Source organism: Serinus canaria, chromosome 5, assembly GCF_022539315.1.
Source record: "Serinus canaria isolate serCan28SL12 chromosome 5, serCan2020, whole genome shotgun sequence".
Classification (NCBI taxonomy): Eukaryota; Metazoa; Chordata; class Aves; order Passeriformes; family Fringillidae; genus Serinus; species Serinus canaria.
This window is the reverse complement of record NC_066319.1, coordinates 37,938,769-37,953,874: the sequence shown is the minus strand read 5'-3', so window position 1 is coordinate 37,953,874 and position 15,106 is coordinate 37,938,769. Positions and strand designations below refer to the sequence as shown.

General features: G+C 36.7%; 1 protein-coding gene across 2 annotated transcripts in view; it reads left to right on the top strand.

Annotated features, from left to right (window-relative positions):
* The window catches only part of SLC25A21 (solute carrier family 25 member 21), a 234,730-nt gene that overhangs the window by 202,145 nt on the left and 17,479 nt on the right, over positions 1-15,106 (top strand). For both annotated transcript variants that reach the window (XM_030240551.2, XM_050975884.1), the window contains one exon: positions 10,832-10,898. In XM_030240551.2, coding sequence (XP_030096411.1) covers positions 10,832-10,898 — 67 coding nt within the window. The remainder of the gene's footprint in view (positions 1-10,831; positions 10,899-15,106) is intronic.

Sequence of the window (15,106 nt, the reverse complement as noted above, 5' to 3'; positions counted from 1 at the left end):
ACTACAGCTTTCAGAAATACTAGTGCTTAGCAATTTAAGAGTTCTCCATTTTTTAATTTATGCAGCTTTTTAGATGATCTTCAGCTGGCCTCAGGTGATACCCTTGTCTGAATTTTTGTAACCCAAAAGGAGAACCCAAGGCTGCTGACAACACTGCTGAGTTTTGCAGAGGTTTTCACTGTGTTGCCAATTTTACATAGTTTCAATACAGAATAATAGACCTGTAGCTTTTCTTTAACTATAGACACAGATTTTACTAAAAGCTCAGTGACACTCACGGGCTTTCCAAAATTTTTACCTTATAGTAAAAATTTTACCTTATACAACCTACTGTGTTGTGTATCAATGCTGATCAAGTTGGATGCTTTTTTTTTGGAGTGTTGCCTATGGATGCCCAGCACTCCAAACCACTTCCCCATGTGTTCCTTCAAGACCTGCTGCAATTACAGCCCAAATCATTACACTTGGAGCTCTCTGCTCACACTCATCTTGCAAAAGCGCTTGCAGCACAGTTTCTTGTCTCCCACGGCTGTTTGCAAGGAAGCAGCCTGTTACCCCAGTTAAGAAAACATAGGTGTTTTCCTATGTCCTTGCTGGCTGCACTGTCCATAGGTAAGGTTTTCATGTCTCCACACCAACTCTGTAGAATACCAGGCAATCACTGAGTCGTGTCTGGTGTTGCTGATACCGACTTTGGAATGCTCTCTGGTGATGGTAAAGAAGGAAGTAGTGTGGTTGCAAATTGCAGTTACACTCCTATGTGAGATTATGGCAAACAGTGCTGCTGTAGAGGTGTAATGGTAATCTCTGGCTGATCTATCTGAATTCTAGATCCAGCACAGAGTGGTTACCAAGCAAGCCTCATGGCATGTTTGTGAGTTACAAAGGAAGTAAGATTCTCTTTTGGAAACTCAGAGAAAATTAAAGATCTAGAAGAAAAGAAAATTTGATCAAAAATTACTTTCTTTTTGACATGTTGATGGTTATAAAGGTACTTTTATTTTAAGTCATAAAATGCAGAAAGTTTTGAAACAAAAAAAAAAAATCAAGCTGTAGACTGTAAAATAGCCCGTGTTGTATTTACTTGAATTGCTATATGAAACTATTTGTTCATTTTTTCAAACTAAAATACCTTTTGTGCTTTTAAAAGTAATTTAGGAGGGAGGGTTCCTTAGTTTTGTTTATTCAATGCCCAAGTGGCAAAATTTCTTTTCTGCAGAAGAATTCAAATTGTGAAGAGTGCTGGATCAGAAGAGTGTATTGAGAAAAAAAAAACATTTCAAAAGAGATGTTCAGGTTAAACCTGCTGAGGCAGGTCTGCTGCTCAAAGAACACATTGCAAGCTTTTTTAAAAAATAAATAATCCAGTACAAACTGCCACATCACCAAGAAACAGGCTCCATCACTTTTTAAGAAAAAACCTGTCAGGTTTCTTTACAGATGTCTATGCAGATGAGTACACTGTTGGTAGGTAAGACAAGACTACATAAAACAAGAGTAGATCACGGAATAATAAAATGCAAAACCAATTAGGATAACTAGCAATTAATAATATTTAGGACAGCAACTTCTACACTATTCTTCACACATCTGCCTTGCCTGTTGATTTGATCTCATAAATTATTTACATAACTCTGCATCACAATCTTGTAGCAGGATTTCCATCATGAAGGTATATCCCTGGTGCAAATCCTTGAAAAATCTGTTTCTAATAGTTTAGCATTCAAAATTCGTTTAGAATCCTTTGGTAAATATTTGGTAAATCTTCTTAATTTCTCAGTTATTTAACCATACCTTCCTGGTCCATTTTCTCTTTGAGAAACTCAGAGTCAAGGTTAGTCATCTTACAAGGTAATCACATGACATCATGGTGCTTTGTGTTGTAATATGTGCAAGAAGGACAAGCGAAATCTCATCACAGTGTGGGGCTGTCATAGTGCTGAAGGCAGAATCTGTTTGAAAACATTGCTGCATCTTGACTGAAAAGGGACCTTTCATGTTTAAAACGCATTGTGATTAAAGAAAAAAGAAATTAAGTTTGTATTAACTGTTAACTCCTTTCGTTCTTGGATAAGAGTAACACTGAGGAAATTGTATTAACCCATATGGTATTTTTAGGATGTCTCAGGTGCAGGAGGAATAGGAGGAATCCTTTTGGGCACTGCTCCTGCATCCACGGCTGTCAGTGTGTAATGCAGATCTTCAGAGGACAGAGTTTTCTTAGGCAGCATAACCTGGGCTGGGATGAGCCTGTCTGGAACACGGGGCTGGAGCTGGGTTTCACATCTGTGCCCACATTGTATCACACTGCACAATGGCCCTGCAAAGGTGAAGGAAAAGATCTGTGACACTGCCTCTCTATCTAGGGACACTAGCTGTAACTGTAGGAAATTTGTGCTTTTCAAGGATTTGTTTTCTTGCTCCCAAGTACTTGGAACTTTTCTGATTACTTTTATATAGGAGCATCCATATTTGATGACAAATGCAGGTATTTGTCTTTGCAGGCAGTTGCCATTCATACAAGCTTTCTCACACATCCATGTGCCTTTCGCTCCCATGGTATGTCTAGATGCCACTACTGCCTGCCAGGTGGAAATTCAAGTTCCAGTATGTGTACATGTTCATGGTGCTGTTCACTGCCTTGAATAGTGCTACAAATTCTGCACACTTTGATCTCAGTGCCTATAGCGCTTTTGCTCTCTCCGGGTACAACTACCAACAGTATTGCTGTTACAAAATCAGGGATCTTTCCTTATTTTCCTGATACAGGTGCTGTAAAGGGAGTAAGAAAAACACCCCACTGGTCAACATGTTAGAAGATGAAACCAAATTGTTTAGTTCATGTTTGTATTTATTTAATGATACTCTATTTGTTTCAATTTAAAAGAGTAGTCATGAGCTTTTTTTGAAAATTGGGAAAACTATGCATGATTTTAGTTTGTTAAATATACTGCATAAAACCACTACTGGCCTAGTTTTACTTTAGACTTCAGGAGATGGATGTGTTTATGAGTTCAAATAATTGCAGACAAAATTTTGCACCTGCAGTTATGGTTGCCTGCAGTTCAGTTCAGTTTTAAGTATCTACATCACTGATTGCATCTGTAAGTTAAAAACATCTAAGTAACCTAAATTACAAGCACAAATAATTGCAGGTGCAAAACTCATACAAACACAAAATGATCTCTAAATGTTGATCTTTGGAATCTCATTGTGAGTTATTCCCTGTATCGTGAACCTAGATTCCTCTGGGAGAGTCACTAATCTGTATAATGACACTGAAAGCCTCTTGAATCTCATATTTAACTAGCAGATGGGAAAGAATACATGGCGTCATGTAACTCCCTAAGGATTATGCATGTGGATATTGAAGAGTATAACTTATTCCAATGAAGGCTAACATTAACTTGCAATCAAAAATTTCCTTCCTGAGCCACATTTTTTTCTGATGGAATTAAAACAACTTAATGTTGTATTTTTATGAAGTCACAACCAATTTAGGTGGAACACATTCCCAGGGTAAGCACAGAAATTTTGCTCATCTCATGACTTTTCATTTAATGAATCACAGCATCATTTTAACACAGAGAAATACTATCACTCTTTTCCAGAAAACACATCTAATTATCCTCTCTGTAATTTTCTTTTTTTTTTTCTTTTTTTTTCTTTTTTTTTTTTTCAGATACAGCTTTCTAAGCACATCTCGTAAAACATCTATTTTTTTCACTCTGGTATCAAAATTAAAAATAATTTTCTTGCATTCTTTAGCTTCAATAGACATAGGTGTGGAGCTACTTTAAAACAGTGACTGCTTCCTGTCGTACCAGTTACGGCAGTCCTGTTGGCAAAAGGGGAAAAAATCCCGTAAATTCTCTTCTAGTGTTTGAACAACTAAAACTCCTTCTGAACAAATGAAACATTCTGCCAATCCTGACAATCCAAAATGCAATGAAGAATTTTTCTGTTTCAGAAGCTCTAGGCAAAGCTGTTTTGGCATGTCTGTAGCTTGTTCCTCTTGCAAACAAAGGGGCAGCTAGAGGGAAAGTCTTTGGGGGAAGAAATGCTGTCAGTTGTAAGAAACGAGACACGCAGACCCATTCTACAGCCTGGCTAGTGATTACATGCAGGTAATTTTTAAGAGCCTAGACCAGCTGCCAGTGATAATAATGCTGCCATTTGCACTGATTTCAGCAGGAAATACATCAAACAGACCAGCTTAAGGCTTCTCAGAAGCATGGGCCAAACTGGTATTTCGTTCCTTGGTGCTGGGGCCAGAGCAGAGGAAAGCGCTTGGACGGCAGAGGCAGCGGTGGCTGGAGCCCAGAGCAAGCGCTGGGCTGGGCTGGCAGCAGGGCAGCAGCAGCAGGGCAGCAGCAGAGGTGCTGCAGCTGGCAAGGTCCTGCCTCACTGCCTGCCAGCTCCCACCACGCTCCCAGGCAGCCCACCACTCCCACCACTTTGCTCCCTGGAGGCATTGCCAGCCCAGCTTCACAGCCCTCAGCACTTACAGCACAAGGAGCAGAGGTGTCAGCCTATCCACATTTTTTAAAATCCTATGTAATTTAGTTCACATCAATCTGTTAGACAGGCAGTACACAGAAACAATGTACCACTTAAATAACTAATTTATAATCATCCTTGGGGACAAAAATCCAGAACAAGATATCCTTTTTCCACCCATGGGAAACTGTTGAAGCTATGTTGTGTGTTACAATGCAAGGCTATATCTTCACCTTCCTAGATTATTTTTTCTTTGCTTGTGTTTGGCAAAACCCAGAAAGCATGTGAGAAATATGTAAATAGTATATAAAAGTAAAAAGTATTAAAGACCATCATTTAAATAGAAAGAAATTTTAGCAAATATTCCTTTTTTAATTCTCACTTTTTTACTGCCACAGACACAAGCAAGGAAGGATAAAGTTTCATCTTTCAGTTTCTTGAGGGATTTATATTTAGGTGCATCCTGTAACTCATATAAATTCAGAGTGCATCTTAGAAAGCCAAAAAATTAGCAAGGGTTTTGACCAAGAGATTGAGAGGTGATTAAAACTCATGGAAGAAAGACTCATTTCTCAGAAAGAATAACAGTCACATGTATGATGGATCATAATAACTTCATAATCTGACCCACATGCAGTAAATACAGTGATGACTGTCATTTTGAATAAGTGAGGGGGATTGATGCTGATTATTAATCCATTTCTTGGCCAGTCTGATTGCTTCTGAGCCAGCTTCTCCACTATTAGTGCTTTCCTGAAGTATCTTAATAGCTTTCACTGACAGCCTCTTCCTTTTTAGCCAGTCACTTTTCATGCAGTGTGTTGTCCTAACTTATTTGGCAGATTTCTTTCATTAATTGTTCTGCTTCTAGTATTCCTATAGCTGGAGGCTTGGTCTTCTTTTAGCATGTAGTGTAAGAGTGTTACTACAGGCACAGGGTCACATATAATTCTGTTTTGCTTGCTGCAAAAAATATTCATTTTTTTCCCTAATTCCCAGGTTGCAAGGAAAGCTTTGTAAAAAAAAAAAGGAAAAAAAAGTGAAATATGCTCTGAAAAGAAGGGCCTAGTATTTAGTGCCAATGGCAGATGGCAGATATCTGTATAACAGACATAGAATAAATAAATATAGTTGCATAATAGAAATTCAGAAGCCAGCTTAGCTGTGTCATTGATAGTTTTATATGGGGTTCTTGTAGAGATGTATTTCACATTTGCAGTAGGATAATATACATAACATACTTCACAAGAAAAAAAATTCTTTTTGGAGAGCAAGAGTGTCCAAGCCTGATTTTCTGTGAATGTGTCCAACCTTTAATATCTTTTCAAGTCTGCTGAACTCTGTGCCAGTTGTCCCAGAATGACACTCAGCCTTCCCTATAAAATATCTCCTCAGCTGGGGAAATAGTTGTAAATGCTGGGAGTGAGGGTGAACTGCATGTGTGAACGTGTGGTTAGTGGCTTGCAGCTCTCAAAGTAAATGCCTAAATATAAGTCCCTTATTCTCAGTGGTAGGTACTAATTTGTGCTTGCCTTCACTAAGCACTTGCTTGTTTTTCTACAACTTCTGGGAATTTAAAATCTTTTAAATATCCAGCTAGGTCAACACAAAGTTATGTTATAGTTATGTTAAAGTAACATTGCCCTATGTCCATTTATTTGTTTTCTATTAGTAATAAATTCACAACATGCTACATAGCATAAAAATGAAAGGTACCTTTTTCTTGTTATAAATTAAATTTTAAGCAAAGTTAATTATATTTAGACATATTTTCTTCCTCTTTTTGAACAACACCCACCTTTTAAACCAATCACGTCTTCACAATTCCTTCCCTTTGTTTAAATAAAACATTTCATAAAATCTGAAAGTTGTGCATTTGTTTCATGTAACTGATGTGGTCATGAAATCCAGGTCTTTTATTTATACATGGGATAATGCAGAGGTAATGAAAGCAGAATTGGACCTAAGAGGTTTTTTGTTTCAATTATAAAACAATGTGGGTAAATGCCTTGGGTTTGACAGCACCAAAAGAAAGGGAATATTGTGCTTATGCCTTCAATCAGCTTTATTAGATCCTTAAAGGGAAAATTATGTGAAACTCAGAGGAAGAAAACAACAAGCTAAGCAAGATCGCAATTTCAGTATAATTCGGAGAAAATAACTGATTTAGGTTGGTCGTCTTGCCAGGGTGAATGACTCAAGGCTTCCAAACAAGAAATGGAAACCAGAAGGATAGGGAAAGCCTGCAAGAACAAATTGAGAAGATGTGATTGACTGTAATGTTTCAAAATCAACTGCTGCAAAGATGAGTTTGGGCTCTTGCCCAGAATACAATTGAATGGTGATGTTCATTTAGACCCTTAATGCTGAAACAAAATAAGATGAGGCTGTGTTTCTGTTAGAAATTTATTTGTTCTTTCCAGTGTCTCTAGCTGGGGATATGATGTCATCTCCTCTTTCTTCTATCAGACCCTGCAGTGATTGCTGTTGCTGCTGTTTCATAATTTTTCTGAACACCAGTTTTTTGAAGGAAGGCTTGAATCCAGGTGATAATATCTCTCAAATGTGAAATGTCATCACTGTTCATATGAAATAATTTGAAAAAAATTTCCTACTCTGTGGGCAAATAGGCTGTCTCAATTGGCCAAGCAAAGCAGAAGTATAAGCGTTGTGTGTGTGTGTGCTTTTTGACTGGCAAAGCCAGTAAAGCTTTTGTTACTATCATGCTAGTTTTTTTAATTAAGTAAATGGTTCATCCTGCAAAGATTGAAATAACTCTCTTTACTGGGTACAATTTGTAAAATGTTATTTGTAAAAGTCGTGGGCAGCTGCTTGTCCTCCACCTCAGGCACAGGAGGTTCTAAAAGCAACTACACTTTATGCAAAAAATTAGTCAGTTGACAATAGGCAGTGATGGGATGGCATTGTCTTCTACTTCCTCCTTTCATTTATTCCTTTCATCTTACTGGCTGTGCTTACTAACCTTTTTTCTGTTTCTATTTCAAATCAGGAAGGGAAAAAACCCTAAACCACAGCTCATAATTAAATACTGAGCTAGCTCTTACCATGTTTACTGAATTACATATTGCATATATGGATGTATATCCTCAGAGTTTCATGTGTTTTTAGATTTCTAAACTTAATGTGTTCCATAGGAATAGACCTTAACTCCTTCTTGTCTGTTCTCCATGCAGAGATTTGCTTCCAGGGAGGAAGGAGGAATAAAGCAGTGAAAGCCACTTACAGAACCCTTCACATTTTAGGGATTCATAGAGCCATGAATATCGTTACCTTTCACATGAGAAACAACTGAGACGGACAGAACTGCCTGGAGGAGAGAAGGCTCAGAGGGGGATCTGATCAAAGTGCACAAGTACCTAAAGGAAGGGTCTCATGGCACTCAGTGACAGGACCAGAGGCAATGGACACCAAGTGAAGCACAAAGGGGTCCATATGAACATTAAGAAATGCATTTTTACTGTGAGGGTAACTAAACACTGGCACGGGCTGCCCAGAGAAGTTGTGGTGTCTTCTTCCTTTAAGGGCAGTCATTCTTTGGAGGTACTTGGAAGTAGTCTGGACATGGTCCTGGACAAATGGCTCTAGGTTGCCCTTCTTGAGCAAAGGGTTGGGTCAGATGATCTCGAGAGGTGCCTTTCATCATCAACTTTTCTGTGACTCAGAAGCAATGGATAATTGCTTAGTTCCCATTTCTTTAGAACCCACTGCCTGGTCTAATGGTGTCCTAAATCACTGGTGTTTCAACACTGACTTGTGGTTTAATGCTGGATTGCTCTTTAGGAGCTGCCACCTGCCTTACAATATTGCTAAGATGACATATGTACTGCCCAAATTCGTAGTATATCCCTTCTACATTCTCTCTGAAAAGTTTTCTCTAAGATCCTCAGAGACTGTGGAAATGTTACCAGGCTTGTATATCCAATAGTGGCGTGTATTTTAAATATACAAAAAGGCAACCTGGAAAAGGAACCTGTTGTGCTGTGTAAGGCTGGGCGCTGCTGCTGCATGTTTTTAAAACTGATTTGTTGTTCTACACTGTGTATTTCTCTGCATAAGCATCTCTTACTAATGAAAACATCCAGGCCAAGTCTCACTTTTTGTAGTGAGAGCTACACCAGTGAGTAAAGCAGTGGAGGACATTAATTTTCCAACTCCAATCCTGTGGAGTAGTAGAAATTGCAAGCGGGATGCCTGTTGTTGATATGTTTGCAGGGGTTTAGACTGAGCTCAAAGGAAGAAAGTGTTTCCAGGGATCTGTGTTCTTGTAGCTGATCCTACTTGGACCTCAGTTTCAGTTTGAACTTGCATTAAAATGTATTAATCACCTTCTTGAAGTTATTTGACACTTCAATTGCTTGCTTAATCAGCAATATGCTCTGCATATGTATGAACCATTAAAGACTAAAATGGGCCCAGGACTAAGAATAAAGACCAAGACCAGGCTGGATGGGGCTCAGAGTAACCTGGTCTTGTGGAAGATTCCCTGCTCATAGCAGGCAGGCAGGACCTTAAATTATTTTTAAGGTCCCTTCCAACCAAACCATTCTATATTTCTATGATTGTATGATTCTATAGATCCATTATATTTATATTGTTATATCCATATCTATAGGTATCTGTAGGTATATCCATATCTATATTAATAGACACATATTGTATATTTGTATGTTTATGTTTGGAAAGTAAGACTTTGGGAAAATTTAAACATCTGATGACAACTGAATTCCTTAATCTCCTACTTTTCAGCATTTTGTCATTAAACCATCATTATGTTAAATGTTCAAAGTGTCCTTTTGTTGTGGACTGGAGTTGATACATTGCTTTCTTCAAAGTGAAGATATGCCCAACCCAAAGCATCTAGCAAGGCCTAAAATACTTTATTTGTATTGGAGAAACCCAAACAGAGAGCTCCAGAGAAGTGTTCAAAGAAGGATGTGGAAAATAGTATAGCATTTTAAATGGTGTAATATTTTAAATTCACGTGTGGAATATGAATTTCACTGTTTTCTTTTGACATGTAGAGATCAACTGTAGGAGAGTCTATTGATGTCATGCCTCTTACACACTCTGCAAAAATATTTCAAATACGAGGCTGCTTTAGAAAGGTGAATCATCACATTCCAACATCACCACCTTTCAACATTTGTAAAAACACAAATTCTTTGCTTCAAGTATTTTTTTTTGTGTGTAGACAGAATCGTCTTACAGTCCTGAATAAATGTGTATACATTCTGAAGATGGACAAATTGTAGGATATATTCTTGTTGGCCAACAAGGTCATTTATGACTTTGAGCTAAGACAGGAACAATGCAAATTGGATATTGAAAAACTTTTTTTTTTCACTGTTAAGGTGGTCAGACATTGGAATAGTTTGCCCAGAGAGGTGTTGGAGTCACCATCCCTGGAGGTGGTGATCATTCTATGGTTCTTCTTGGTGATTCCATTAAATCCCTTTCTGAACTTCCACCATGCACTATCCAGGTTAGTGTGCAGACCTAGCAGAAAAGGACTGTGTTCATTTCTACCCCACATGTTGATTTTGAAAACTGCTTCTCATTTAAAGCATTCCCAAGACCCAGCATTGTGTATCTATGCTGACCTTGTAAGCAGAGCTCAGGCTGCCTGCAAATGCCACGTGTGCTGGCATGCAGCAGGTTGTAGATAGATAGATATAGAGATATAGATATAGAGATATATATACACACATACAGTGACAAGAGACTGCCCAAATGGTTTTTTCCAAGATGAAATACATACATTCTGTCATGGATCTCTGAATAGGTAACTTGGGTCAAAACTAAGTTGCTAAAAGAAAAAAACTTAATACGTTTTGAAACATGTTTAAAATTAAACCTCAAAATATGTCTCAGCTAGCATCTGAAGATGAGCAAGAAGTGGTTTTGTACGCAACTTGCTGAAGTCACAGCTTTTTCCAAATCTGTATTTTGTGACTTAAGCTTTTGATGTAAACATTGCTGTGCTAAGCAAATCAAAACAATGAAATAATACTTCTTTTTCATTGTCAGTCTTCCTCACCTTTTAAAAACAATTTATTGTATTTCAGAAAAGAATTGATTGAATTTTCACGTATTTATTGCTGATTTCTTTATATCATCTCACCAGCAAATGATATATTTGGTAGCACATTAGTTGTTCAGCAAGTAAGCACAGAGTATCATTATTTGTCTGTATGCCTGGAAATGGCAAAAATTTAATTGCTTTACTCAAAAGTGAAAATAGAATTAGCAGTATGGTATTGATATATTTTTTATCCATACAAAAATAATTTCTTTTTTTTTCCTTCAATAGATTACTTGGCTTCTACAAAGGAATACTTCCTCCCGTTTTGGCTGAGACACCCAAAAGGGCAGTGAAGGTAAAAACCCCATGCTTCCTCCCTTAAAAGTATAACTAGGGACAGTGGCAGCTGTAAAACATTTTATTTCTCCCCCACTGACTGAGATTAGAATCTTAAACTTATTTGGCATATTAATCCTCTGATTTTTACTAGGAGGAAAGTTTCCTGTTGATAGCACAATAAAAACTGTCCTTGATTAAGAAGTGTAGGATAAGGCTCGTAAATGTTAAGCTAATTTTGACCTGTGTATCAAATGTTACTGAAAAAAAAAGGTTGCAATTATTTTATATTGTCAGAATTAATAAAATGTTTAAGTTATATTTTAGCCTCATTATTGCCTCTGGTTTACATATTTTGTTTTACTGAAAATGCCTAGCAACTTGCAGAACAACTAACAGCTTAATAAATTAACACAAGAAGCCATTAAAGAAGCCACTAATAAGTACTTATTTAGTAGGTTTGAAGTGCTGCCCAGAGTTTTTTTGTGCTCCAAAGAGCACTCTGCTCAATACTCTATCTTTTAAGAGACTGAAGATCATAATGGATACAACTCCTCATTGTGCAAAACATTTTACTCCAGCTCTCTTACAGTTATAGATGCTAGCCTATCAAAGGATATTTTCTGTCAAATGATGATCTGATTTTCTTTATTATCCTTTATTATGATTTGTAGAAGAGGATTTTAGCAACATTCCTTAGCTAAATACTTCAATACATATTTTTTTTCAGTTGAGCCATTCAACCTTTTTAATTAAAACCTAATTATTAAGCACATCATTCTAAAGTTCTAAATCTATCAAAGCAGCCATTGTGTTAAGAGCAAATGTTTCTTAGTCTTTTACTTCAGAACTTTGAAGTTTCCATAGTTGCAACAAATGTGTCTAAAAGCAGTTATTATACAGAATGTCTTGATTTTTCTTTCTTTCTTTTTGTTGTTTCTTTCTAAAAAGGCTGCATATGATTCTGGTCCTTAGTCTGCAATTAATCATTCACATTCCAATTCCTTTACAGAGGAATAATATTTGTATAAAGTGACAGGATGTGACCTTGTAACAGAATCCTAAAGGAGTTCTGGTAATGTCATCGTCTTGTTTGCACTGGCATTTTAGATGCAAGTGACATGTGTCACTTATCTCAAAATTACTTAATAAAACCAGGAAAACTAAAGTCCTATTTAATGGCAAAGTGGCAGTGAAGAATAGATGGACAATATTTAGACGATTCCTAATAACTCATTTTCTTCATATTGTGATGCTTCCTCTGTCTCTCCATTAAATTTCATTTGAAAGAGGATAAAGTAAATCTGACTGTGCTTTTTTAGATTCCAGCATGTATTTAGTTAACCCATTTGATTTCTCCTACCAATTTGAGTAATTCATGAACTTCAAATCACTTTCCTTTACTCAAATTTATTAAATTGGGTATTATGGTTAATACCCCATGATATTCAATATAGTTATAGAATCAGAAAAAGATTTTCAGTCGGGAAGGATCTCTGAACAATGCAGAGCTGATTTCATGGTTACATCAGGATGTTCAGATGCCTTGTCTAGTTGAGTTCTGAAATCTTAAAGAATGGAGACTGCCTCTCTGTGCTCTTCCTCCAGACCTTAAGTCTTTTACTGTGAAGAATTTTGCCTTACATCCAGTCCAAATCCTCCTCTTGCAACCTTTGTGTGTTGGCTCTCACACTTCTGTTGTTGGCTTCTGAGAAAGTGAATCTTCTGTATAAAATTTGGATGTGGAAAACAGAACTTAAATCACCTTAGCTTTCTTGTCTCCAGGCTAAACAGACTCAGTTCTCTCAAACTCCTGGACAACAAGAGCTCCCGGCTCCTTTAATGTCTTACTTGTCCTCTCTTTGTGGGATGCTTCCTATCTGGTTCTTGGACATTTATGTGAGAGTTGAGTTTTCTGCAAACATGACAATCAAGCTTAAATGTTAAACATGTGAGGGTTTCAATTAAATAGTAGAATTATTTTATGATTTTCAATATTCTTTTAAATTTGCTGCTGCTCCAAGAACATCAGAATAACTTTTTTGAGACATCAGCTGTATTCTACATTAGAAGAACTTAGTGAGAGAACAGGGCTGAACAATAATGTCCTTGTAAGAACCTGTATAATGAAACAATTCAATGTGAGATGTCATATGCCAGTACAATTTTTATCATCCAATGTGGGATTTGTACCCATGCTTTGACCTGAAGAGAATCCAGCCTATCTCAAATTCCCACTAACCTTATTTGGCTATGACCCCAAAGAAAAAGTCTTTGCTTCCTTTGGCCCACCCTCCAACCTTTATTCTTCTAATGGTTTTCCTCATCGAAACAAGCCTCAAGCTGTCCCTTCTCCACTGCCTAAATGACTAGTGAGATTTAGAGGAAGACCACATTCAGGCCAATGATTCTGAGATTTGAGAAAGCACAAAAGGAAAAGAGGCATTGTCTAGGTTCCAGTAGCTTCTTTTTATGTTTGTAATGAAGTTTTTTGAAAGCTTCTGGTTGTAGTGTCATGAAAGTGTGCAGTGAATAGACAAGGGAGATTTTGTACAAAGAAATGTACTTGTGCTACTGGAATATTGTATTTATCTGCTGTTTATTTTTGCAAGTAAAAATAAAGCTATTAAAATGAAGTTATTTAGCCCCAGTTTTTCAGGTAAGTGCTGAAGATACAGCTTCATTTTTAGTCAACTATGTTCTCATGTTTGTATTGCTATTTCTTTTTTTCTCTCTTTTTATTTCCCTTCTAAAAAGAAAGCTGGTATTTCTGGAAGATGAAAAGTCAAAGTTTATAACTTTCTGTTAGATTGAACTTGGAGGAAAGAAATGATGATGCCAATACAATGGTTAACAGATGAACTTTTGGGGCAAATTTATATTGCTCATGTGTTCCCAGACATCTTGTTTCAAGCATATATTTTTATCTTAGCATTATTGAGACATCTGGTAAGTACTTTGACTATTTTCTGTGTAACTTCAATTAAAGTGTATCTTTGCCAGATGGACAATATTGCTTACTATATACACAAAAGCATGTTTTAAATACATTTATTCTGAGAAATTTTTTTTACACAAAGCTATTAACTTCATACAACTGTAGAGGAAAAGGCAAATTATGCTGTGTTTTTAAAAACATTTTAGGTGGACGTATATAAAGTCATATGATACAGTATGAAATCTTTCTTTTTTGGAAAATTGTATGTATACTAGCCACTCTAGTACACCCAGCAACATTTATGTTAAATTTTATTGCTTGTGATATTTTTCTTTTAAAAATTATTTAAAGCATACTTACTATTAAGTAGTTATTTTATTTATGACTCTAGGAAGCTATTGATTTTAAGGTAACGTTTTAAAGACCAAAAAAATTGCTGGGTAATGTAATTCTGCCTTTATTACAACTATTTTATAGATCTGTAACACTATGGAAAACATTAAGGAATACCAGAAATTCCATTAAAGGTTAAGAGGGTAACAATGACTAGAAAGATGCTGGAGAGAGAATAAAGCAAATTTTATCACAATAAGAAATTAATTTAGTTCAGTGAAGCAGCTTACCCTCCCACTTTTTCAGACCTCTATTACACCTTCAAAAAGATAGAGCTAGAGTTTAAATAATACTTCTATCTTTTTGGTTATTGTCAAGGCCAATGCAAAACTTTTAAGCATATTTGCAAGATGCTTGCAAGATTAATGTTCAATCTTTACACTCTTTGGAGGGTAGTCAAAATCTGGATTCCAGTTCTAGGATCTTTTCTGCAAAATGGTATAACAATCCCAGCTGAGGATATAAAAGAATATCCATCCAGTGACCAGAGTATCAGCCCATCAGTTTCCAGAATTTAACAACTCAGTTTTGCTTATGTGTACATATTTCCTCTTGCTTTAAGACAGTGGCATTATTAACACATTAACACCCAATTCCCCATTGGTTTTGGTGTGACTCCAGTGACTTTTCATTTGAAGCAGGTCTTGATTGAAAAATTTTATTGACTTTTCCATAGGACAAGGTTCTAAACAAGTTCAAATAAAAATGTGGTGCTTATTACTTATGTTCCTGTACACGTGGTGCATGGAATAGCTGTTTTGTTCTGATAGGTCTGTAGTACTGAGCCATGAGGGACTCAAAGAGCTTCTCTTCTTTGGCTTAGACTCGGCACAGGGCACGCAGTCTTTTTCTCTTGTCTTCAAAACTCCATTCCCTTACGTTTCTTATGATTCCCA